General features: G+C 44.4%; 1 protein-coding gene across 10 annotated transcripts in view; it reads right to left on the reverse strand.

Moving 5' to 3' along the window:
* Positions 1-21,159: 21,159 nt before the first annotated feature.
* The window catches only part of DST (dystonin), a 783,726-nt gene continuing 777,157 nt past the window's right edge, over positions 21,160-27,728 (reverse strand). For all 10 annotated transcript variants that reach the window (XM_082250079.1, XM_082250078.1, XM_082250081.1 and 7 more), the window contains 2 exons: positions 26,390-26,513; positions 21,160-22,125 (listed from right to left, as the gene is read on the reverse strand). In XM_082250079.1, coding sequence (XP_082106205.1) covers positions 21,869-22,125; positions 26,390-26,513 — 381 coding nt within the window. In that variant the 3' untranslated portion in view covers positions 21,160-21,868. The remainder of the gene's footprint in view (positions 22,126-26,389; positions 26,514-27,728) is intronic.

Consider the following 27,728-nt stretch of genomic DNA (forward strand, 5'->3'; position numbering starts at 1 on the left):
AAAAGGCTAGGAGTAGGGGGAGTATGGAACAGGCAGCACCCTCAAACCTTCAGAAGTATGAGATGAACCCCAACAACTTGGAAAGGTGGATCTCTCTCACACGTACCAACACAGACTATCCCCCAATTTAACTGATCCCCAGAGGTTTTTGATTAAATAGCGGAATAGAAAATATGATCCCAAAAAAGTGTATGTATATCACACGTACACAACCACACTAGGCCCCAATTACTATTGTTTGTACCCCTAAAAGGCTAGGAGTAGGGGGGAGTATGGAACAGGCAGCACCCTCAAACCTTCAGAAGTATGAGATGAACCCCAACAACTTGGAAAGGTGGATCTCTCTCACACGTACCAACACAGACTATCCCCCAATTTAACTGATCCCCAGAGGTTTTTGATTAAATAGCGGAATAGAAAATATGATCCCAAAAAAGTGTATGTATATCACACGTACACAACCACACTAGGCCCCAATTACTATTGTTTGTACCCCTAAAAGGCTAGGAGTAGGGGGAGTATGGAACAGGCAGCACCCTCAAACCTTCAGAAGTATGAGATGAACCCCAACAACTTGGAAAGGTGGATCTCTCTCACACGTACCAACACAGACTATCCCCCAATTTAACTGATCCCCAAAGGTTTTTGATTAAATAGCGGAATAGAAAATATGATCCCAAAAAAGTGTATGTATATCACACGTACACAACCACACTAGGCCCCAATTACTATTGTTTGTACCCCTAAAAGGCTAGGAGTAGGGGGAGTATGGAACAGGCAGCACCCTCAAACCTTCAGAAGTATGAGATGAACCCCAACAACTTGGAAAGGTGGATCTCTCTCACACGTACCAACACAGACTATCCCCCAATTTAACTGATCCCCAGAGGTTTTTGATTAAATAGCGGAATAGAAAATATGATCCCAAAAAAGTGTATGTATATCACACGTACACAACCACACTAGGCCCCAATTACTATTGTTTGTACCCCTAAAAGGCTAGGAGTAGGGGGAGTATGGAACAGGCAGCACCCTCAAACCTTCAGAAGTATGAGATGAACCCCAACAACTTGGAAAGGTGGATCTCTCTCACACGTACCAACACAGACTATCCCCCAATTTAACTGATCCCCAGAGGTTTTTGATTAAATAGCGGAATAGAAAATATGATCCCAAAAAAGTGTATGTATATCACACGTACACAACCACACTAGGCCCCAATTACTATTGTTTGTACCCCTAAAAGGCTAGGAGTAGGGGGAGTATGGAACAGGCAGCACCCTCAAACCTTCAGAAGTATGAGATGAACCCCAACAACTTGGAAAGGTGGATCTCTCTCACACGTACCAACACAGACTATCCCCCAATTTAACTGATCCCCAGAGGTTTTTGATTAAATAGCGGAATAGAAAATATGATCCCAAAAAAGTGTATGTATATCACACGTACACAACCACACTAGGCCCCAATTACTATTGTTTGTACCCCTAAAAGGCTAGGAGTAGGGGGGAGTATGGAACAGGCAGCACCCTCAAACCTTCAGAAGTATGAGATGAACCCCAACAACTTGGAAAGGTGGATCTCTCTCACACGTACCAACACAGACTATCCCCCAATTTAACTGATCCCCAAAGGTTTTTGATTAAATAGCGGAATAGAAAATATGATCCCAAAAAAGTGTATGTATATCACACGTACACAACCACACTAGGCCCCAATTACTATTGTTTGTACCCCTAAAAGGCTAGATGAGGAGTAGGGGGAGTATGGAACAGGCAGCACCCTCAAACCTTCAGTATGAGATTGTGTTCACTGTACCCCACAAAGATTGAGTTCACTGCACCCCACAATGATTGTGTTCACTGCACCCCACAAAGATTGTGTTCACTGCACCTCACAAAGATTGTGTTCACTGTACCCCCCAAAGATTGTGTTCACTGCACCCCACAAAGATTCTGTTCACTGTACCCCACAAAGATTGTGTTCACTGCACCCCAAAAAGATTGTGTTCACTGCACCCCAAAAAGGATGTTGTTCACTGCACCCCAAAAAGGATGTTGTTCACTCCACCCCAAAAAGATTGTGTTCACTGCACCCCACAAAGATTGTGTTCACTGCACCCCAAAAAGATTGTGTTCACTGCACCCCAAAAATGATTTTGTTCACTGCACCCCAAAAAGGATTTTGTTCACTGCACCCCAAAAAGGATGTTGTTCACTCCACCCCAAAAAGATTGTGTTCACTGCACCCCAAAAAGATTGTGTTCACTGCACCCCACAAAGGATTTTGTTCACTGCACCCCAAAAAGATTGTGTTCACTGCACCCCAAAAAGGATGTTGTTCACTGCACCCCAAAAAGGATTTTGTTCACTGCACCCCAAAAAGATTGTGTTCACTGCACCCCACAAAGGATTTTGTTCACTGCACCCCACAAAGATTGTGTTCACTGCACACCAAAAAGGATTGTGTTCACTGCACCCCAAAAAGATTTTGTTCACTGCACCCCAAAAAGATTGTGTTCACTGCAGCCCAAAAAGATTGTGTTCACTGCAGCCCAAAAAGATTGTGTTCACTGCAGCCCAAAAAGATTGTGTTCACTGCAGCCCAAAAAGATTGTGTTCACTGCAGCCCAAAAAGATTGTGTTCACTGCAGCTCACACACAGAAAAATGGATGTGGATCACTGACACCTGCCTATCTCCAATCCCACACCACACAGCAATATCGATTGTAGTTTGTAGAACACAGTTTCCCTAAAATTCAGCAGACTCTGTCCCTAACAGGATTGAGAAGAGATCGTAGATCAGGATTGAGTGCAGATTCACCCCACCCCCCACACAGCAATATCGATTGTAGTTTGTAGAACACAGTTTCCCTAAAATTCAGCAGACTCTGTCCCTAACAGGATTGAGAAGAGATCGTAGATCAGGATTGAGTGCAGATTCACCCCACCCCCCACACAGCAATATCGATTGTAGTTTGTAGAAGACACTGACCCTATATAATTCAGCAGACTCTATCCCTAAAATGCCTACAACTCGCCCTGCCTAAACACTCCGACCTGTCCCTCAATTCTATCCGGACACAAATGGTTTTTTCCTGCCTATCTTTCCCTAATCAGCAGCCAGCACGTTGATGTGTGCTCTGTCCCTGAATCTAAGCAGCATAATGACGCCGCTGCGGCTGCCTCGAACTTATAAAGACTTGGTCACATGCTTCAGACGGCCAATCACAGCTACTGAGACATTTGCAGGCATGGCTGGGATGGCTTAAGGCACACCAGTTAAACGATTGTTGATTGGCTGTTGAAAGCCCGCCATGAAAAGAGCGCCAAAGCATGCAAAACCCGGAAATAAAACGACCGAACACGGATTTTTACCCGAACATACAGTAAAGTGTCCGTGTCCGTGTTCGGGTACAAAAAATCCAATTATTCGGTACGAACACGAATAATACAGTCCGTGTTCGCTCAACACTACTTTTAACACCTCCCATTCAAGTCTATGGTAATGCTTTGCAAATGCTCTGGCAGGCAGTTACGGGGCGTTAAGATTAGCTTATTAACTGTAATGGAATAGGCGTTTGTGGAGCAGTTTTAACGCACCTTAATGCTTGTCAAACCCTTCAGAACTGCCCATAGGGAGCTTGGGGAGCATTTTTAACTCCTCATTAATGCTTGTCAAACGCCCATACTAAAGCTCAATAAAGCGAGTCTAATGCCTATACTAACGCTATAAGAGCATTTGTTAAGCGTTAGAAATTTAGTCAAGTGTGAACAAGCCTTAAGGACGAGTTTACTGAGCAGAGAACACCTCCATCAATCAGCAATAGGTCAGGACATGCAATAGATGTTAGACCTTCTGAAAGGGAAACCTCTTTAAAGAGGAGCTCCAACCACCTATAAAAAAATAAAAGTCAGCAGCTACAAAAAGTGTAGCTGCTAACTTTTAAAAAACAGCCACTCATCTGTCCCACGGTCCAGCAGTGAGCTCACCCCAGCCATCTCCATCCTCTGTCCCCCCTCGGTGGTGCCGGCATCTTCACTATGGGCACCCGGCTGTCACAGCTTGCGGCTTCACAGCCAGGTGCCTACCGCACATGCGCGAGTCACGCAACGCATCCTGGATTGGTAGATGCAGTCTTCTGGGATCTGTCAGTGTCCCAGAAGACTGCAGGAGGGAGGGAGGAGAACTTCCATTCCTGAGTGCCGCAGCGCTCAGAACAGAAGTGGGAGCAGGTACCTGCTCCCCCCGCTCCTCAAAAATGCCAATTGTGTAAGAGGAGCGGGGGACGAGTCCTTAAAGCGGAACTTCCCCTTTTGGGTGGCGTTCCGCTTTAATCTGTCAAATTTATTGCAGCTGTATATCATTTGATAAAACCACATATTCTGGTCCTTGCCCATGACATGACATCTTAGTGTGATGTCACCAGAAAGATATGCTGCTCACGATGCCAGCCCTTCAGAACCAACTGGAGCAGAAACACTGGTTCTCAGACATGAAGTGGGTCCTGTATTGCATGGAAACACTTTTTTGTAGGCTTTCATCTTGTGGGCATATTAGGGACACAGCACCACACTTTCCACCTAAAATCACACCTTTGATAGTTGACACTGCATGGGACATTTCTTCCCACTACAAATGAACACCCCCTAGCCAATGGCAAATAGCTTGTTCTGCAGACTGGGGGGGGTGCAATGTAAATCAAAGGGGATATAGAAAATTCTGTAGGAGAAGGGGAGGGGGTAGATTGTGTCTGCATGACTGAAAGTCTGCTAAAGAATAGGGTGTATTAGAAAGATGGGAAACTGCAGAGGAAGAATTAATAACAAGTGAGGTTTAACCACTTCAGCTCTGGAAGAATTTACCCCCTTCATGACCAGGCCATTTTTTTGCTATTCGGAACTGCGCTACTTTAACTGGTAATTGCGCAGTCATGCAACGATGTACCCATATGAAATGTATATAATCTTTGCGTGGTATTTGATGATCAATTGCATTTTTATTTTTTGCAATATAAACAAAAAAAAATATGAAAAAAAATAAAAAACAATATTTTTTACTTTCTGCTATAAAACAAATCCAATAAAAAAAAAACTATTTCTTCATAAATTTAGGCCAGAATAAATTCTGCTACATATTTTTGATAATTAAAATCGCAATAAGTGTATATCGATTGGTTTGTGTGTTATAGTGTCTACAAAATATGGGATGTATACTGGAATTTAAAAAAAAAAAAAATTATACTACTAATGGCTATTTATCAAGGGGTTATAAGTGTGCCTAACTATGTGTAACCTGTGTACAATTGCTACTTTTTACTAATGATCTCCCCGGTTTTCATCCCTGCAAAAAACGTTACAGAGCTCTAAATTGTTTACCAACACAGAGCTCTGGGCTGTGATTGCACACAGCCAATCAGCAGGTCCCAGCCATGAATCATTGGCTGGGACTTGCTGACAGGCTGCCAGTGTGTACAATCACAGCAGGAGCCGGGTGGGGAGGATGTATGCAGGCACCCTAAACCTGGAAGTAGGCAGCGATGTACAGGTATGTCGCTTTGCCTACAGCTGCTGCTCTGGCAGGCGCAAATAGTTAAAGTATTTCTAAACCCAGTCCTTAGATGTGGCGGATGCATTAGCTTTTATGTAGCCTAAAACTATTTCTGGCAAGTGTAGACAAAAGCCTGTTGATCTTGTCATAAATGCGGTGTCCTTCTTCTTACTTTCTGTGAACTGCAAAAAAGCACAGACAACTTTATATTTTATGTCTAAACTACTAGTCCCATTAGTCCACCGTGTAATGCAAATAGTCAAGTCCAACCATGGCTCCCTTTATAGGTGCAGTGGGGATATCAGCATAGCCACAAGGGGGCAGAAATGTGTTATTTGCAAGATTACCAGGTGAAAGGGGGAAAGCCTAGAAAAAGGAAACTACTTCAGCCAATTCATTGAATGACTGGTAAGCTGCAATATATTTCATTTTTTGTTTTAGGGTTTAGATACATTTTATACATCCGAAATGCCCGCTATGTTTACTTGAAGGCTTATCTATATATTAGATTTTAATGGTTACATTTTTATGCTAGAAGTAATTTTTTGTTTGAAATAGCCATATGGAAAGAATATGTGTGTTATATACCTAACCATTCACTGGTATTATGAAAAAAAAACAGCTGAAACATGCTGCAAAATATGGACTGGACATGTCCGAGAATAAAAAGAATTAAAAGCAATACAGAACACGAAGAAACAATACCAAAAACATAAATGTAGAAAATAAAAAAAATGAAAAAACTGTAATAAAATATCAGCAAACTTATAGTTTATAGTAAGCTTTAAAGATATGAATTTATTTATTAAAGTATAATTTAAAGGGATCAATAAGTAAACTTGGTTTAAGCCTGTTAAGACTTCCAGTGACTCATTGGAACCTGATATCATTCCAAGTTGGTACATGAATCACTACTTTGTCCTCAGTATTACCCCTGGAGATACCAAGAATGTATACTTACAAGAGAGCATAGTGATACATATTAGTTTATTCAGCCTTGTTCATTATTCACTAAACATTGGGGAAATAACAAAATAAAAGAGAAGAAGACAGTTCCAAATAATTGCAAAAAATGCTCTTGGTTCATTTGTGTAAATCTTATGTAAGGATTTAAAGATTGAAAATATAACAGATATACATACAAACCTGCCTTGGAAATCTGTGTTATAGGAAGCACAAAGAGAGGGCAGGTTATACAGACCAAGCTGTAAAGCATAAAGTGTGTGTTATCCCTACACTTCATATTCCTGATATGTGCCTGTTGTACCATGTACCCGTATGAAAAAGTATCCTGTTCTCTTTGTATTGCATCCTTTATGTGAAATCCCTGGTGTTCCTGCCAGTCCTTCTGCTTTCCTATTAGAAACTGACCACACCAAGCAGGAGAACACAGCATGGTCAAATCCCTAGCTATGCTGGGAACTCATCCTACTCTCCTCCAATGATCAGACTTGTTCTGACATGCACCCCACTGACCAGTCACTGCACTGGGAAGCTCAGTGTACCGTTGCTTGTTCTCCCCCAGCTTTTATGCAGCTGGGAATAGAGGCAATGTGATCATTTATAAAACAGGGAAAAAAGGTATTTATAATGTTCTATTTATATTTATACACAAAAGTTTTGCCTTTCATTTCAATTTTAAATGGAATGGGTAGTTTTACAAGGTGATCGTTCACAATCACTTTAGTGTAGCTAAAATTAAAAACAGAAAATCAGCATGGGAACATAACTTACTGTAGCACCCTACAGGTAGGTGCTAGGTAAAATATAGTGGGCTTTGTCTGCCTAACAGCAGAGCCATGTTTTCTTTTGTGCAGGTAGGTTTTCATGGCTACCAAGTGTGTCTGCTGAGAGTGGAGTCTCCTCACTGGCCCTGTGAGAGGCTTCTCATTGGGCAGTGAAGGAAACCCAATCAGAGATACATTCAGGCTTGTAACTACCCCAGAAAGCAGATTCTGCCGCAGAGGATTCTGGGAGTGGGTATAAGTCTGAGGGGAGTGCATGACTCAGCGTCTTTGGCGGGAGCAGAGCCCCAGGGGGGAGTGAACGACTGTGTCTCCTCCTGTCTGAGGAAGCGGATATCTTGGGGTGTCGCCTGAGAATCCAGTGCTGAGTTGAGCTGAGGGGATCCGGTGTGCCGAGAACCTGCGGAGAGAGAGAGGGGTCCAGTCCCAGGAAAGCCTACACAGGTTGTGAGTACTGAGGATTGCCCCTGGGGGTCTGCCTGAAGTTAGAGGGGACCACTCTGGAAGAGGTTCTGGGATCCGGTGTCAGCTAGCGGTAAAGGGGGTACCTGGGTTGAGGACCCTGAAGTTGCAGAGGGGGGTACATAGTCAGTGCACCCTGAAGAGTTCAAGGTTAAAGGGGGCACCTGCATATGTGCCCTGAATTGTACAGAGTGTGTGTCAGTTAGAAGTCTACAGCTTCACAGAAGTTTACAGCTTTACAGAATTCTACTTCATACTACCTCAAGCCAGTGCAAGGCGGGAAGGGAGTATTCAGTGACTTTGCAGTACAGCAGTGTCAGGAATTCTACACTTCACAGTCCTGGATCTTCTGGACTTTAGGTCGAGGATTCAGCACTTCTATCAAGTTACAGTGTGTTCTCAGTGTTAGTGAGCGTTGGCTGGCGCCTGCTGTCATTAAGGAAGCGCCAACGGGCATTTTTCAAGGATAAAGTCCCAAGTGTATCTAGTTGAAGCCTAAAGGAGTATCCCACTCATTCCCTTCTCCCATCCCCTAAAATACAATAAAAACCACAAACAAAAATGCTGGAGTTGTCCATGTCTCATTCTTTACACCCAGGGCCACAGCTCACATGGGCTGGAGAGGTAACTGGTAACAATGGCAGACCCACATCAGGCCATAGGCCTGGAAAACCTGCTACATTACAATCAGTAGAATATGTCCCTTGAGCAGGTTTCTCTTCTTTCTAATATTCTCTTTTGTAATGGTAAGATCTAAGAATGGAGGATGGGAGGATGATTAATACCTCCACTCCCTCCATTCATAAAGCCAGTTTAATTCACAGAAGCTGTTAAATGGAGCAGCTGGGCAGAAAGTGCGGGCATAGTCAGGCCCACTTGATGAAAGCCTGTGGCAGCCCCTTAGTTGTATTAACACCTGCAGCATCCTCAGCCACACGCTCCCGCCGGGATCCGGCAAGCAAATTGAGCCCAAGCATTCCGGAGCTCTTCCGTTCGCAGACCGCAACCATGTCCCAGTCCGGGCTATCCTCCACTCCTGCCTCTCTCCCCTCCTCCCCCGCCCGGTCATATGCGGCCGTTACCTCAGGGGGCACAGACACGGCTTCTCCTCTAGGGGCGGCCATATTGGAATTGAGGGGAGACATCCGAACCCTCACAGGCCGGGTACAGGAGGTAGAACAAGCCACAGCACAACAGGACGTGGCTATCAGAGATCTCTATCTTAAATCTGACTCCCACCTTTTACAGATGAGAGATATGCAGCGCCACATGGAGGATTTAGACAACCGGGGCAGGCGCCATAACCTGCAGATCAGGGGCCTGTCAGAAACGGTGGAAGGGGAACACCTTACCCCCACTGTGACCGCGCTATTCAACTCACTGTTAGACCGACCCCCGCTATCTCCCATTGATCTGGAGCGTATCCACAGAGCTCTGCGGCCCCGGGGGCGGGAGGGCGACCCCCCACGAGACGTGGTATGTTGCCTAGTGGACTACCGCCTCAAGGAGGACATACTGCGGAAGGCTAGAGGCAGACCGCACCTGGAATGTGAGGGCTCTCCTGTGCAGCTTTACCAGGACCTATCTGGAATTACCCTACAACGACGACACAAACTCAGGCCCTTGCTAGATGTACTAAGAGCGAGGAATATTGCGTATAAGTGGAAGTTCCCGTTCTGCTTGTCTGCCTCATTACAGGGTCGCACAGCCCTCCTTAGGGTACCAGAAGACTTGCCTCACTTTTGTTCCACGCTGGGGATCCCTTTCATGGCGTTGCCAAATTGGTACGCTGAATTTCGGAGCGCAGCTGACCTCGAGACACCTCGGGAGGGAGAACCCATGGATGCCCAGGAAGTACGCCTTCGGAGACCCCGCTCGCCCTCTGGGAACAGGTCGGTTTGGGACGGAGCCGGCCCCGCCAATGCTCTCAGCCCTACCAAACCTCCCCAGAGCTCGGAAGAGTAACTGATCTGTCGCAACACTTGCCTAATGGTGCCCTCTAATGATCTGTTCGGATCTATGTTGTTTCCTGTTGCACTGCCTCTCCCTTTTACTTTCTGAGTATTAAGTGTCAAATTAACTGTACTGTATGCTGGTTTCCCTCTTCTCTCACCCATATGCTTCAGTGCTACCTGTCGGTACCTCGGGACGACGTGATGACTCATCTACGATCGACTGACTCCTTGGATCTGCCTCACCACTGTACCCTTGGGATGCTGTGTGGACTGGTAATGTACCCTTTCTCCCTTTATCGCAGCTCCTGAGGAACTTCGCACCCCCCTCTGGCCTTCTGCTGACTTTGACTATGTAGCTTTCCACAATGACCCTCATCATTACTCCAGGCCTGCAGTCATTGCTTTCAGAACCATTGTGTCACGTCTCAGGTACTGTTACAGAGGGTGGGTTTCTACAGTGCTGCGTCCCTCCCCGGCCTCCTACCAGCCGGAGGGGGCTCTGTTGTGGAACTCTGGTATGACCGGCTGACTGCGATAGGGCCGTCACGGGGGCGGGTTGGTTGAAAAGGGATGCTCTGGCCTTTCCTTTATTGTTCTCTGGTTGTACACCTAGAGGAGAGGTTTTGTTCATTGGGTGGGATATCGTTTACATATGTTTGGAGACTGTTCAACACCCTGCTGTTGGTCGAGCTATACGCTGCCGCTCGTGGTGCTCGTTCGCATCACCGCGGTAGCGTGTGGGCCGGCTGTTCATGTATATTTGCGGATTAGTCTGCCTGAGAGAGATCTGCGTATATGGTATACCACATGCCGCTCCGTGCCTTACACATGTGACTATGTGCCCTCCGATGGCACCCATTGATGCCCGGTGCTCACACCCCCGGCTGTGCCTCTAGTTATCCTTGCTCTCCTCTGCATGAACCTGTGGGCTCCTGGCACGCTTGGGGAGGGGTACTGGGGTGGGTGCCCCGGGGGATACGGTTGCTCCCTGCAAATTGGGGGCGTAGGCTCTAACCCTTGGTTACAGCTGGAACACCCTGGATCCTTATGTTATTAATATGTATTTAATGCCGTGTTCAATGTTGTAGTTTTCTGACTCTTCCCCGTGCTTCCCCTCATCCCCCTCCCTCCTTGACCCTCCATCATGATCCCTGGTGGGGTCTCCCGGCCCCTCCTCTTTTTGCCCCTCCTTCGTTTAGCTTGAGGGATGTTAGCGCCTGATTACCCGGGGGTGGGGGGGGGGGGATTCTGGGGGGGAGGTTCTTGGCCATTATCCTCATCGGTTCACTGTTCAGGGATGCCGCCCCTACCTTCCTTAGTACACGGCAACCCGCACGGATACCATGCCTTCGCGGTTAGGCGCATCTGCTCATTGCTGTGCTACCTAGTTGGGCCGGGCCCCCCCCCCCCCTCCCGGATATTGGTGGTGATTTTGATATTATTACTATTATTGTTAATATTATTATTATTGTTAATATTATTGTTATTGATCCTTTTATTATTGCTATGGCCTCCCTTTCTCTTAACGGTTTCCTCACCCTCCTCTCTGAACATGGGCTTGCGATCTTTGGACTCGTGGACGGGCTCTTTCCGGTCGAGTTCTTGGCTTTTACCCCATCTTCTGGTTTGCCCTACTCCAACCCCGCTTAGCGGTCTCTGTTCCCTATCTGTGTGTGTAACATCCGTGCTGCTATACCATACCGCTAAATTTTTTTTTTTGACTACTCACCCTACCACCTCCCCCGGTTTCGGCTTGCCGAGTCTGGTGGTGGTCCCTTCCCAAACCCTCACCGCTTACCCTCCCCTCCCCCCTCCCTGACATAGTGCTCTCCTCCCCCATGTCCCTTCCTGTCGTGTTTGTTTTTCCCCTCTACTTGTCTTCCGTTGTGCTGTCCCTCTTTCCTCCTTCCGAAGACATTTTGATACCCTTTTCATGGGCAATACACTAAAAGTCTACTCTCTTAACGTGAGAGGACTGAACATCCCCGAAAAGGGTTCCAAACTTCTCCTCACCCTTCGCAAGACGAAGGCTGACGTGATCTTTTTGCAAGAGACTCATTTCCGCTCTGATAGCATCCAAAAACTCTACGCGAAACAGTACCCTACGGTTTATCATGCGACCTCTAAGGACTCCAAATCCAAGGGGGTCTCCATTCTCCTGTCTAGGCGCTGCCCCCTCGTTGTGTCTGAGTCCTTGGCGGATGAACACTGTCGCTTCCTTTTCCTTACCGGCTCACTACATGGCTGAACCCTGACGCTGGCTAATATATATGCTCCCACCAAAAACATCGTCCCCTTCTTCCACTCCACTCTCCAACAGTTGACTGACTTTTGCTCCGGACAACTCGTCCTGGGCGGGGACTTCAATGTGGCCCTGTCCCCTCTTCTGGACACATCTGTGGGCTCCTCATCCCTCCAATATGCTGCCTTACAATCTATCAAGACGATGCTCACAACATTGCTCCTCCATGATTCCTGGCGTACCCTTCACCCGGGTGTCAAGGATTTTACCTTTTATTCGTCCCCTCACAACCGCTATTCGCGTATTGATTGCATCTTTGTATCCCAGGCTTTATTGCCGACTCTCTCCTCGGCGACCATAGAGCAGATGTTCTTGTCCGATCATCACCCCATTAGTGCTACCCTTTCCTTCTCGGCGCTTCCGCAATGCTCCAGAGCATGGCGTTTGGATGGCTCCCTCTTATCCGACCCCGCGTATGTTACGGCTCTTTCAGATCGCTTGACGCTGTACTTCTCGGAGAATGCGTCCCCAGATATCAGTCCTGGCACCCTATGGGCTGCGCACAAATGTGTGATCCGCGGTGAACTCATAGCCCTGGCCTCTAAGCAGAAAAAGGAACGTACTGCTCATACGGAGGCGCTTTTATCGAAAACACGTCATTTGGAACGTTCACATAAATTGTCCCTGGCGTCTAATACCCTTGAGGAACTCACTAGGACCCGCCAGGAGTTGCTGGAGGACCTTGGGAGATCTGTCCGCAGGAACTTTGCTCTCTCTCACGGTTTCTTCTATGAACACTCTAACAAATCTGGTAAACTTCTTGCCAGAGCTCTTCAAAAGAAGAGAGCAGCTAACACCATCCACTCCATTTCTGATTCCTCGGGTAAGACGTATGTATCTACCCCCGATATAGCGGCCCAATTTGTTCGATACTATTCTGAACTGTATAATTTGCCACGAGCGGACTCACCGGAGCTTTTGCACTCCAGAGCACTTGAGATTAAACAATTCCTGTCCCAATATTCTCCCCCTCTGCTCTCGGAGGCAGTTCTGGCCAATCTTAACACTCCCATATCCGCCACGGAAGTCTTGACGGCCCTCAAGCAATCCAAGCCCGGGAAGTCCCCTGGCCCGGATGGTCTGATGGTGGGCTATTATAAAACCTTCACAGATCAATTGATTCCGCACATGGTTAAGGCCTTCAATGCTTTTCCTGATACGCCCTCCCTGGGGTCGGACTTCTTGGAGGCTCATGTTGCTGTCCTTCCCAAACCGGGTAAGGATGCTACATTGGTACCCAATTACCGTCCCATCTCCTTGCTCAACATGGACGTAAAATTATTTGCAAAAGTGCTGGCGAACCGCCTTCTCCCCTCTATTCCTGAGGTGGTATCCCTTGATCAGGTTGGTCTCGTCCCCGGCCGGGAGGCCCGGGACAACACCACCAAAGCGGTCCATTTACATCATTGGCTGTCTACGTCGCGTACCCCTGGCTTCTTCTTGTCTCTCGACGCGGAGAAGGCGTTCGACAGGGTGGCATGGGACTACATGTCTGAAACACTTAAGGCCCTTGGTTTGACGGACCGGTTTTTACGCTATGTTTCTATTCTATACTCTAGTCCCACAGCCAGAGTCAAGGTTAATGGATCCCTGTCGGACGCCTTCCCCGTGTCGAACGGTACTAGACAGGGTTGCCCACTGTCCCCTCTGATTTATATTCTCACACTGGAACCCCTCTTACGCCAGATCCAAGCCAATTCGGATATCAAGGGGATATCTCTGAAGGGCAAAATGTACAAATGAGCCGCTTATGCCGATGATATTTTGCTTTTTCTCACCGATCACCTGCTCTCCTCTAACCTTCTATCTGTTCTTTCGCGTTTCCAAGATCTCTCCAATTTGAAAATTATTCCAAATCACGGGCTCTCAATATCTCCCTCCCTCCTGCAACTCTGCCAAACCAATTTTCCGTTTGAATGGGACCCCCACTCGATTACGTATCTTGGAGTTCAGCTGCCGAGTACTTTGTCAGACCTCTACTCCAAAAACCATTTGGCGATCCTAAACACGGTTGATAGAGATCTGCATTCTTGGTCGCAGGGTCACTTCTCTTGGTTTGGCAGGGTTGCTATTGTTAAGATGAACATTCTCCCACGCTTGCTCTATATCCTCCAGGCCCTACCCATACATGTCCCTCCGGCCTTCTTCAAATCTTTTTCCGGCTTATGTGCTCCAGATTCCTCTGGTCTTCTAAGAAGCCCAGGCTTAGTTGGGACCTGCTTACGCGTCCCAAACAGGAGGGTGGGCTGGGATTCCCGCACTTGCTTAAATACTATTGGGCGTGCCATCTCTCCAGAGTGGTGGATTGGCATGCCCACACAGCGTTTAAAGACTGGGTGCAACTTGAAGGAGTCTTATCTACATTCCCTGCCCATCACCTGACTTGGACGGCTTTGTCTAAGATCCCTTGCTCCACCCTCGCGAATCCCCTGACTGGGGCGACCCTACGGGTATTTCACACTATTTGTAGGCAGTTGGATCTCTCTCCGAAACGCAGCCCTCTCACGTCTTTGCATTCCTCCCCCGATTTCCCCCCTGGCCTCCCATTTGTGCCTACCGAGGGCCCTTCCTCGGATGTACCCTTCCAGGCTCGCCACTTCCTTGATGGATCTCGATTACTCTCTTATCAGGATCTCTGTCAGCAATACCCTAAAGTTTCTATTCCCTTCTATTGTTATCTCCAAATTCGCCATTTCTTGACCCACACTCAGCCGCTGACGGATTGGAGCTGGCCCCTGACCTCCTTTGAACGTTTCTGTGCTGCCTCCGGCCCGCACCGCCACATGGTTTCTATTCTATATTCCATGCTGTTTCCCGCTACGCACGCCCCCACGGAAGCTCTTCGAGCGCGTTGGGCTCGGGAGTTAGGAGTGGACCTCTCAGAAGAGGACTGGTCCCGTGTACTCTTTCACTTGAATAAAGGTTCTTTAAATGTGCTGACCCAGGAAACTGGGTATAAGCTCTATTCTAAGTGGTACAGGACCCCCGACCTTTTGCACAAGTTTTCCACTTCGAACTCCCCCCAGTGCTGGAGATGTCTGCAACACAAGGGGACTATGAAGCATATATGGTGGGATTGTCCCATTATACAGCCGTTCTGGAAGGAGGTCCATGCCTTAATCTGCCGTATCACCACATACACACCAGATTATACTCCGGCGCAATACCTCTTACATCACACTTCGCTATCGTACGCCAGCTATAAAAGATCCCTGACATTACATCTAATTAATGCAGCCCGCATGTGTGTACCATGCCATTGGCTGTCCACCTCCCCTCCCACGGTTGCCGAGTGGCTGCGCAGGGTTCGGCGGGTGGCAGAGATGGAGGACATCGTTGCTCAAGCCAAGGACTCTCACCACAAGTACTATACAACTTGGGCGCCCTGGATCCATTTTCACTCCTTGCCAGAATTTCAGAGATTGAGCACCTGAAGCTTGATGGCTGCTCTGCAATTATCTGGTCCTTCTATGGTGACGACTTGCATACCCTGGAATGCCTCCCTGGATGTTCAGGCCCCTCTAGCTTTCTTCGTGCTAGTCTTGTGCTCCAGTGTAATGTTCCTACTTCCTGATCTTCTTTCTCTCCCCCTTTCTCTGTTCCCCTCTCACCCTCGCATGTTTCCTTCCCCCACCCTCCTTCCCCCTACCCTTTCCCCTACTCACTCCCTCCCTCCCCTTCCTTCCCATACATTGCTCGGGGTTCTCTATTTTACACCCAGTGGCGACACCGCTCCCGCTGACCATGACCGCGGCGCCCATGTTCAGAGATGTCTGTGCCAGATCCCCTGCTTTCATGATGTGGACCCCCTATTACTTGACACAGAAAGTTCCCTCTAAGGGGTGTCGGGACTGGGGGAGCCACTCTGTTATTTTGTGTGTAGCCTTCTTGTTCCGGTTCTCACCATTTGGATGGTCGTCCTTCCCTGCGGACCCCTCAGCTTGGCTCACATTCACGTGATATTCCCATATACCCTTCTGTTAACCGCACCATTATGTTCTGTAATCCATCTGGGTTTATCTGTGATTTCTCGCTGATCCATATGTTTTTTCTGTTGTTTACATATGTATAGCCACTGTACTTGGTTCACTACCAAGGGCTCCTTTTCTGCCCTTAATGTTTTTTTTTTGCACTATGTATGTTCTTTATTTCAATAAAATGTTTTGACAAAAAAAATTTATTCACATACATTTATACACACACACACACACACACACACACACACACACACACACAAAGACATATATGATTGTGTAAGCGTAAATTGCAACACTGGCAGCTAGAAGTGTATAAGGAAGAGATTTATGTGTATATAAGTATATGCACGTTTACACACCTGTATGCATGTATAGTATATGTAAGGTCTTTATGGAACATAAAGTGTTTTTTTACTCAGGTTCTTACTGTCAGCAGGATCTTGCATATAAACGTCCATAAATTATTATATCCATGTGCAAGAAGTATAAAATGTAAAGGGTGAAGCTAATGGAATCCACTGGGATTTTACAATGAGTCAGGTGTTGAGGCAGACTAAAAGCTTTCTGTATAGTCTATCAAGTGTAGTGCTACAATAAGTGTAGAGTACTGTTAGGGTGTGTGCAATGGGGATATTCTATTACAAAACAGAATGAATAGAAACTGAAAAGGTGTGTTATTTTACTGCCTAACCACTTCTGGACCGGAAGGTTTTCCCCCTTAATGACCAAGCCATTTTTTTGCGATTCGGCACTGCGTTACTTTAACTGACAATTGCGACGCCGTACCCAAATGAAATTGATGTCCTTTTTTTCCCACAAATAGAGCTTTCTTTTGGTGGTATTTGATCACCTTGTGCCATTTTTATTTTGTGTGCTATAAACAAACAATAGAACAACAATTCTGAAAAAAAAAAAAAAAAACAGTATTTTTCACTTTCTGCTATATAGCATTCCCAATAAAAAAAAATTAAAAATCAAATTTTTTCATCAGTTTAGGCCAATATGTATTCTGCTACATATTAGTAAAAAAAATGGCCCAATAAGAGTATATTGATTGGTTTGCGCAAAAGTTACCATGTCTACACACTAGGGAAAAGATTTATATAATTTTTTTTACTAGTAATGGCGTCGATCAGCGATTTGTAGTGGGACTGCGACATTGCGGCACGCGGATCAGACACCTAACTGACATTTTTGAAACTTTTGGGGAATCAGTGACATTAACACAGACCGCCGTTCTTTCTCAACGGGGAGAGATCGCAGGTGCCCTGTGACAATCATGGCCGCCAGACCCGCAGATCAGCTTCCACTGCAGTGAATGGGCACGCGCGCGCCCCCACTTGCGGTACCGCTATGTTGTTTCAGGGGACAGAGCCAACCTGCTGCAGTATATGTACTGCTGGTGATCGGCAAGTGGTTATCCACCTTATAAAGCAGTTTTACTGCTACAGGGCGGCAGTTGTTCGCAGGGTCACATACACCAATCAGCCATAACATTATGACCACTGACAGGTAAAGCGAATATCTTGTTACAATGGCATATGAAAACTGGTGGGATATATTAGGCAGAAAGTGAACATGTTGTCCATGAAGTTGATCTGGTGAAAGCAGAAAAAAATGGGCATTTCAGTTTGTTGTTTATGGGGCTGTGAAGTCCATGGTGACCTGTGTCCATAGCCAAAAGCTTCTACAATGGTCACATGAACATCAGAACTGGACTACGGAGCAATGGAAGGAGGTGGCCTGGTCTGATAAATCACGTTTTCTTTTACATCATGCATGTCTGTCACTTACCTGGGGAAGAGATGGCACCAGGATGCGGGAAAAGAAGGCAAGTCGGCAGAGGCAGTGTGATGCTTTGGGCAATGTTCTGCTGGGAAACCTTGGGTCCTGCCATTCATATGGATGTTACTTTGGTGTCTATGCCTCAATGGGTCAGAGCTGTTTTAGCAAAGGGGGCCATCCTCAATATAAGGTGGGTGGTCATAATGTTATGGCTGATATATACGTGATCTTGCACTTCAGATAGCGGGAGCGAATGCCTGCCGCCGGTGGCTCGCTCTCACTGTGATTACACACTGTGGGAGCCGATCGGCAGGTACCATGGACTTAATGGCCTCTAGCACCCACTAATCATCCTGCAGAGAGACAGAAAACAAGGCAGATCGCCATTCTGACAGGAGTGAAGAGATGGAATCTGTGTCTCTGCAAAGCAGGGAATAAATTCCATCTTGTCTCCTAACAAAAGCACCTCCCACAGTTTAGAAAAACGCTGGTTAGGCACACAGTTAACCCTTTGATCGCCACTGATATTAACCCCATCCCAGTCAGTGTCATTAGTACAGTGACAGTGCATATTTATATTAGTGTCACTGGTCCCAAAAAAGTGTCAAGAGTGTCAGTTAATGTCAGAATGTCTGCCGCAATATCGCGGTCCTGCTAGAAGTCGCTGACCGCCGCCATTACTAGTAAAAAAAAATTAAAAAGTATCCCACAGTTTGAAGACATTATAACTTTTGTGCAAACCAATCAATATATGCGCATTGGGATTTTTTTTTTACCAAAAATATGTAGCAGAATACATATTGGCTTAAATTTATGAAGACATTGGATATTTCCAATTCTTTTATTGGATATATTTTATTGCAGTAAAAAAAATTATTTTGGTCTTTTTCTGTTTACAGCACAACAAATAAATAACACAGAGGTATTCAAATACCACCAAAAAGAAAGCTTTAATTGTGGGGAAAAAGGACATAAATTTTATTTGGGTAGAGCGTTGCATGACTGTGCAATTGTAAGTTAAAGTAATGTTGTGCCGTATCGCCAAAAATGGACTGGTCATTAAGGGGGGGGGGGGTAAATCTTCCTGGGATCAAGTAGTTAAAGGAGAAGTTTAGCTAAAGCTATTTTGGCTATAATCCTCCTATGGAAGAGCAGAGAGGCGGAGACTGACCGTAATGACTCCCTGCTCACAGAATGCTGAGAACTCAGCAATCAGTGGTCTTTGATCGCTCAGTTCTCAGTGCAGAGCCGGCAGAGGACAGTATAAATGTTTCTTTATTCTAAATCCCATACTTCTCTATTTATCCATTATTAACAACACCTACATTTTCACTTTCATTCTCATTCAGTTTTTATTCCCATTTTCTAGAAAAAGTGTTTACCGCCAAACATTGCACATATGTACAAGATGAGAAAAATGAAAGGAGACCAATGTTTTCTATTGACAGTACTATTAGAACTGGAAGAGTAAAGCTATACTGAACTAAATGTAAGTTTAAATGGTAACATTTGATGTAACAATTGGGTAGACTTCATCGGTTCTGCAGTTTCTTTAAAGCTGAAGTTTAGTATATCACACTTTTCACAGTGCTGGAAGACAGTCGCATAGGACAGTATCCAGCAGCTTTGAAGGAGACACTGTAGAGATGATTTCACCAGATGCAACTGCCTGCAGGTAATGAAATACATACTGTTACACATGCCTAAGGTGTTTCAAGCTGTATCCTCAAAAATATATACTAAAATTGAGCTTTAAGTGAATACTAAATATTTCCTTTGTGCATGTATGTACCCCAACCAAAGTACATTGTGACAGGCAACTGTAAATATGGTAAGACAGTGGCATGGGATCACTGTATATAGTTGATACCTCCTACTTGCATTCTTTTCCAGTACAGGGGATGGATACAAGAAGTGCTCACCAGTTTCTGATTAAAAATTAAATAACTAAGAAAATATAGAACTCTTTCACCATACACTATGGACTGGACATACCAAGAGCAGGTGACCCAATTTAGTATCAATATCCTGTATTGAACAGAAAAAGGGAGGTGAAAAAGAAGTTGACTAGGTCTATGCTGATGACACCCAAATCTACCTCTCTACCCCTCAGCTCACCCCATCAGTCTCCTCCCGCATCACTTATCTACTAACAGACATATCAGCCTGGATGTCTCACCACTTCCTCAAACTGAATCTATCTAAAACCGAGCTCATAATATTTCCTCATCTACGTGCCCCTTCCCCGGAATTCTCTGTCAAGATCAATGGAACAACTATTAGTCCTTCCACACATGCCAGGGTGCTAGGGGTAACCCTGGACTCTGCACTGTCCTTTCAGGCTCACATCCAATCTCTGTGCAAATCATGCCGCCTTAACCTTCGCAACATCGCTAGAATACGGCCCTTTTTAACCAATGACACCACCAAGCTTTTAATTCACGCCCTGGTTATCTCTCGCCTCGACTATTGCAACTCCCTCCTCATTGGATTACCCTTGCATAGATTATCCCCCCTTCAATCCATAATGAATGCTGCTGCAAGACTTATCCACCTTACCAACCGTTCAGTGTCCTCCAACCCTCTCTGCCAATCCCTTCATTGGCTTCCACTCACCCAACGAATAAAATTCAAAGTGCTAACAATAGTTTACAAAGCCATCCACCACTCTGCCCCCAGCTACATCACTAACCTGATCTCAAAATATCAACCAAGCTGCTCTCTTCGGTCCTCCCAAGACCTCCTGCTCTCTAGCTCCCTTGTCACCTCTTCCCATGCTCACCTCCAGGATTTCTCCAGAGCTTCTCCCATTCTTTGGAACTCTCTACCCCAATCTGTCCGACTGTCCCCTAATCTATCCATCTTTAGACGATCCCTGAAAACCCTTCTCTTTAAAGAAGCCTACCCGGCTACTAACTAATAACGCTGTTTCACTTGCTCCATCAGCTCATCCCCCACAGCTATTGCCTTTTGTATCAATTGACCCTCCCTTTTAGATTGTAAGCTCTAACGAGCAGGGCCCTCTGATTCCTTTTGTTCCAAATTGTAGTGTAACTGTAATGTCTGCCTTCATTTTGTTAAGCGCTGCGCAAACTGTTGGCGCTATATAAATCCTGTATAATAATAATAATAGGTAGCTCTTGAACCTGGAAGAATACTATAGTAGGAGATTGCAGTAGCTATTGAGGATTGAAATAATATTACAGGAAATCTCTATTTTGGCTTGGAAAAAAACAACAGAAAAGTTGCACAACTTTTTCAATAAAGAAAGACAATTCAATTTTAAATAACATTGTTTGTTCATTTATATATCTGTTCTGCGTAGTACTTTCTTTCAAATAACCTATAAAGAATTGATCTACCAAAATAACACACTCCCAGACTGATTTGGACAGGTTTTATTTCATAGATTCTGCAAGCAAAACTGATTGGATACAAAAAATGTTTGATATCGTTTAACCATCCACTCAAGCGAAGGAAAACTGCACATATGAACCAAATACTATTCTTTCAACAGTGTAATAGTTCTATTAAGACCGAATCTCACAGACATAAGTTAAAATAAAAAATAAAAACAAAAATATAATTTCTGGCAAGTGATTAAATAATCTTCTGTGAGTTCTCTAAAAGTAAACGGCGTCAATAAATGCAGAGGGTCTCCTTATGTTCAAGTGATTGGAGATCGTGTAGTGTTTTTTAAGCTTGTATGTTTGTTAAACATTTTGCACTATTATAAATAGTTATGAGGTATTCTTATTCTTTTTTTATCTAATGAAGCAGTGTTTGGCATATTGAAGTTCCCTCTGAAATGAAGTTATAAATACATTCAGCAACCACTTAATTTGTTTTCCTCACGCAAGTGTGTCTGTTAGTTTTATTTACTGTCCCTCAAGCATTTCCAAACTATAACACAAATTTCAATAAAAATATGTGTAAAAAAACAAAGACGAAGACAAAACACACATTTAAGGCCATCTGCAGGGTTAAAATCAAATTCTTGCATTATTCCACAATAATCTACATGATATTTTACATCTTAAAAACTTAAATAGGCAATGCACAATGAAAGACTTTCTCCAGAGTTTATCACCCTATCTTTTTGTTGTCTTTGTTGTTGCTAGTTTGCTCAAAGGTGACCGTCGCTGAGGAGTGGGAATTTTGGTGGGTTTGCCCGTTGAAAGCCGTGAACTTGATCGCGGAGAGGGTCTGCTATCATGAACAGTCTCAGACATGTCAGAACACACAGACTGGATATCGGAGATGTCAAAGTCAGAGGCATCACTTCCTCGCCGGCTACTTGACCTGCTCCCAGCCTTGCTACCAGCTCGACTTGGAGTTTTCCGATAATCTGTTATGAAAGAGTGCAGTTATAATCTTAAAATAGCAGAGATCAAATGAAGGTGTACATATGTATTATTCATTTTAATTTACTGTCAGTGACAGAATTTGCTATGTAAAAAAAAAAAACTGAAAATTTTGGCAACATTTGACATTCTGGAATAATTCAATGAAGTCAATGTGGAAGGTGAAATTAAAGTATTTTTCTTTGTGGTTTTTAAGGACTCGTATGGTTCTTGTGGCTTAAGGAAGCACCTTTCATCTATCCCGGTCCTGTCCTTGTGCCAAAAAAAGTTGAACTTAATCCAAACTCTACCATTAATCCAAATGGTACCTTTAACCCTATCACCATTTCAAATGGTACTTCTAACACCGATCCAAACGGCACCTCTAACCCTAGTACTAATCCAAATGGTACTTCTACCACTAGCACTAATCCAAATGGTACTTCTAACCCTAGCACTAATCCCAATGGTACCTGTATCCCTAGCACTAACCCAAATGGCACCTCTAACCCTAGTACTAATCCAAATGGTACCTCTAACCCGATCACTAATCCAAATGGTACCTCTAACCCTAGCACTAATCCAAATGGTACTTCTAACCCTAGCACTAATCCAAATGGTACTTCTAACCCTAGCACTAATCCCAATGGTACCTGTATCCCTAGCACTAACCCAAATGGTAACTCTAACCCTAGCACTAATGCAAATGGTACCTCTAACCTTAAGACTAACCCAAGTGGTACCTCTAACCCTATCACTAATCCAAATGGCACCTCTAATCCTAGCACTATTCAATAGGTACATTTAACCTTAGCACTAATCCAAATGGTACTTCTAACCCTAGCACCAATCCAAATGGTACCTCTAACCCTAGCACTAATCCAAATGGTACCTCTAACCTTAAGACTAACCCAAATGGTACCTCTAACCCTATCACAATCCAAATGGCACTTCTAATCCCAGCACTAATTCAATTAGGTACTTTTAACCTTAGCACTAATCCAAATGGTAACTTTAACCCTAGCACTAACCTAAGCAAAGTCATGTGATCACCATGTCAACAAAGCCATGGCTATGACATTGCTTATCACAATGTCACACAGTGCCAGTGTCTCAAAACCAAGAGAGTCGTGTATTCTGCTTTTAAACAAGGAGCTTTTTTATTTCATTAGTGACACTAAACTATGCTTTAAAAAAAATTATATTCAAGTATGTATTCTTAACTTTAAAAAGTACCTTCTATTTCGCTCAGCCTCCTCCAAATCTCTAAATTCTGTTTTTCTCCTTCTATGATCTGACTCCTGTTAGAGGGTGGCTACATTAATGCTCCATGGTCCCACTGCACATAGGAGCACAGCAGCCCTCTCTTGCTCACTCCCCAGATACAGTGCATCTGGAAAGTATTCACAGCGCTTCATTTCTTCCACATTTTGTTAGGTTACAGCCTTATTCCAAAATGCATTAAATTCATTATTTTCCTCAAAATTCTACAAACAATACCCCATAATGACAACGTGAAAGAAGTTTGTTTGAAATCTTTGCAAATTTATTAAAAAAAAATCCCATGTACATAAGTATTCACAACCTTTGCTCAATACTTTTTTGAAGCACCTTTGGCACCAATTACAGCCTTTAGTCTTTTTGAGTATGATGCACAAGCTTGGCACACGTATTTTTGGGCAGTTTCTTTGCAGGACCTCTCAAGCTCCATCAGGTTGGATGGGGAGCGTCGGTGCACAACCATTTTCAGATCTCTTCAGAGATGTTCAATCAGGTTCAAGTCTGGGCTCTGGCTGGGCCACTCAAGGACATTCAAACTCCTTTGTTATCTTGGCTGTGTGCTTAGGGTCATTGTCCTGTTGGAAGATGAACCTTTGCCCCATTCTGAAGTCCAGAGCGCTTTGGAGCAGGTTTTCATCAAGGATTTCTCTGTACATTGCTGCATTCATCCTTACCTCGATTCTGACTAGTCTCCCAGTTCCTGCCGCTTAAAAACATTCCCACAGCATGATGCTGCCACCACCATTTTTCACTGAAGGTATGGTATTGGCCAGGTGAATAGCGGTGCCTGGTTTCCTCCAGACATAACGCTTGCCATTCAGGCCAAAGAGTTTAATCTTTGTTTCATCATAACAAAGTATTTTGTTTCTCATGGTCTGAGAGTCCTTCAGGTGCCTTTTGAAAAACTCCAGGCAGGCTGTCATGAGCCTTTTACTGTGGAGTGGCTTCCGCCTGGTCACTCTACCATACAAGCCTGATTGGTGGAGTGCTGCAGAGATGGTTGTTCTTCATAAAGGTTCTCCTCTCTCCACAGAGAACTACTGGAGCTCTGTCAGAGTGACCATCAGGTTCTTAGTCACCTCCCTGTCTAAGGCCCTTTTCCCCTAATCGCTCAGTTTGGCCAGGCGGCCCGCTCTAGGAAGAGTCTTGGTGGTTTCAAAATTCTTCAATTTACAGATGATGGAGGCCACTGTGCTCACTTGGACCTTCAATGCTGCAGAAAGTTTTCTGTACCCTTCCCCAGATCTGTGCCTCGATATAATCCTGTCTCAGAGGTCTACAGGCAATTCCTTTGATTTTGTGGCTTGGTTTGTGCTCTGACATTTGCTGTTAACTGTGGGGCCTTATATAGACTGGTGCGTGCCTTTCCAGAAAATGTACAATCAACTGAATTTACCACAGGTGGACTCCAATCAAGTTGTAGAAACATCTCAAGGATGATCAGTGAAAACAGGATGCACCTGAGCTCAACTTTGAGTGTCAAGGCAAAGACTGTGAATACTTATGTACAGTATATGTGATTTTTCTCGGTTTTTATTTTTAAATAAAATGTGCAAAGATTTTAAACAAACTTCTTTAATGTTGTCATTATGGGGTATTGTTTGTAGAATTTCAAGGAAAATATTGAATTTAATCTATTTTGGAATAAGGATGTAACATAACAGAATGTGGAAAAAGTAAAGCGCTGTTAATACTTTCCAGATGTACTGTAGACTATGGCTATGGACTATGGGATGTGTAGTGTGCATAGAGCAGTGCATGTGACCACAACTAATGTGCCCTGCTTGTTTCAAACAAGTGAAGGAGAGAGGGAAAAGTACAGGTTTAGGAGCTCAAGGAGGTTGAAAAACCCAGTAAAAGGCTGCTTCATGAAAAATAGATTACAGGGCCATTAGGTAGTGGATACATATGGATTATTTTAGAATTTTATTTTTTATTTTATAGATTATTTTTTATTGTATTAAGTTATTTTTCAAGGATATGATTTTGTGTCACCTTAAAGTGGTTGTAAAGGCAAAACATTTATTGAGGGTGCATCTATGTTGGCGCGCTCCAGAGCCAGGCTGTGTGCATCCATAGACGCACACAGCAGCGTGGTTTGGCCATGCCCCCGCTTCCTCCTCACTGGATATGACTGACAGCAGCGGGAGCTCTCAGGTGTTCTGTGAGAGCAGGAAAAGAGAGAAGCAGTCCTTCAGAAGGGACAGCGCTGGATCGTGAAAGGACTCAAGTAAGTGTTTGGAAATAGGGGGGGAAAGATAAGGAATGTAAAGTTTTCTTACCTTAATGCATTGAATGCATTAGCATAAAAAAACGTTTTGAATTTAGAACCAATGAAACCCCTTTTAGAGAAGCCCTATTATCCTGGGGGGGACATCAGATGACATCTTCCCAGGATTGTGACTCGCATTTGCCCATTGGCCATGCCCTGGCACGAATGGTCACCCGCCTTGACTTGGTAGGTATACAGCTGTGCCATATTCTTTCAATTTTTGGACCCCACTTTAAACTTTTCCATAACTTTATCCCTGACCTGTCTGGTGTGTTCCTTGGCCTTCCTGGTGCTGTTTGTTCACTAAGGTCTCTAACAAACCTCTGAGGGCTTCATAGAACAGCTGTATTTATACGGAGATTAAATTACACACAGGTGGACTCCATTTACTAATTAGGGGACTTCTAAAGGCAATTGGTTACTAGATTTTAGTTATGGGTATCAGAGGAAAGGAGGCTGAATACAAATGCATGCCACACTTTCCACATAGTTATTTGTAAAACATTTTGAAAACCATTTATCATTTTCTTTCCACTTCACAATTATGTGCCACTTTGTGTTGGTCTATCACATAAAATCACAATAAAATACATTTACGTTTTTGATTGTAACATGACAAAATGTGGAAACTTTCAAGGAGTATGAATACGTTTTTCAAGGCACTGTATCTTTTAAACCAATGTAATCTGAGTGTAAGTCATATTTAAAAGTCTTACCTGCAAACTGTGCCTTGACTTTGGTGGATGCTGTTGTTAATAAACTACTTTCTTCTGTTGAGTGAAAACCTTTCCCTGAAAGATATCCTGGAAGCCTAAGCTTACTTCCTTGAATTGGGGTTCCCTGTGTTGGATAAACAAGACAAAATATAAGCACACACTCCAACATGCATTTTAGAGTAACTGCGGTGTGTAGAAAAATAATTGTCTTATGACACATAGGAGTGTTTTACTAAAGGACTAGAGCATTTTAAACTCATTTTCTCTCTACTAAGTGAATTTCACTTAGCAAATGAGGTGAAGATGTGTTGGCTTTACTCATCCAATAATGTGTCAAACAAAATCCTGTTTTATATTTCCTTGCACGTGGTTGGGTACTGGTGCAAAATTATTTATACTTTGCTTCACCCCATCCACTAAGCAAAGTAAAAGTGCTCTACTTTAGTAATTCTAGGCCATAAAGTGCAATATTCTTCTCATTTATGCAAACCATTAAACAAAAAAAACATGATTGTACTCTGGTATGAGTTTGAGACACAACAGCTGGAGAGAAACTCTCTAAAGTATGGACAATCTTCTTTTTGATAGCTGTAACCAAAACAAGTGTCCTCATTGGAATATTTCCAGTGACAGCTCAAAATATAGGAATTTCCCTTACTTTTATCCCTAGTGACAATCCTCATCAAAATATATAGGGAAGGCAAAACTTCAAGGGTTATAACCCTTCCCCACTTTATTCAAAGCAAAAAAGAATTACACTTTATGACGTGGTTGAGAACTACTACTACAACTGATTGATGTGATTATATCACAGATGCATAGCCCCTGATACCCTTAAGGATACCACTGGCTCCTCCCCAGATCTCCATCAGATTAGCAAGCAGTTTTGATCCCAAGCTGCTAGGAGATCAAAGCCTCCTCTATCCGCTGATCAACAGATTTCAGCAAGGTGCCCAACACCCTGGCACCAGGAGAGCTTCTGGTGTACAAGTGCACAGCCCCCCTGCTCCCACCACAATCTAAGCAGAAGACAGAAACTATGGCTATTGGAACATACAGAAGCCTCCAGTGTAAGTTATTCAATCCCTACTGTACTACAGCCACTACCATTCTGCTGCTTCTCCCAGCTGTATCTTATTGCTGCAATGGTGACTCTGTTGAGCTTCTCTTTCTGTGCCATCTTGCTGATTTGTGAGACCAACTGGATTAACCCTTGTTGTGCCATACCACTGCCTTAGGACCCCTGCTAATTTAACCCTTGCTGTACAACAGATTGCTGTCCCGTGCCCCTCTGGAATTATTCACTTGCTGCCTTGTGCTCTCTGCTGGATTAACACTT

This window comes from Pelophylax lessonae, assembly GCF_965119305.1.
Source record: "Pelophylax lessonae genome assembly, chromosome: 3".
NCBI classification, from domain to species: Eukaryota; Metazoa; Chordata; class Amphibia; order Anura; family Ranidae; genus Pelophylax; species Pelophylax lessonae.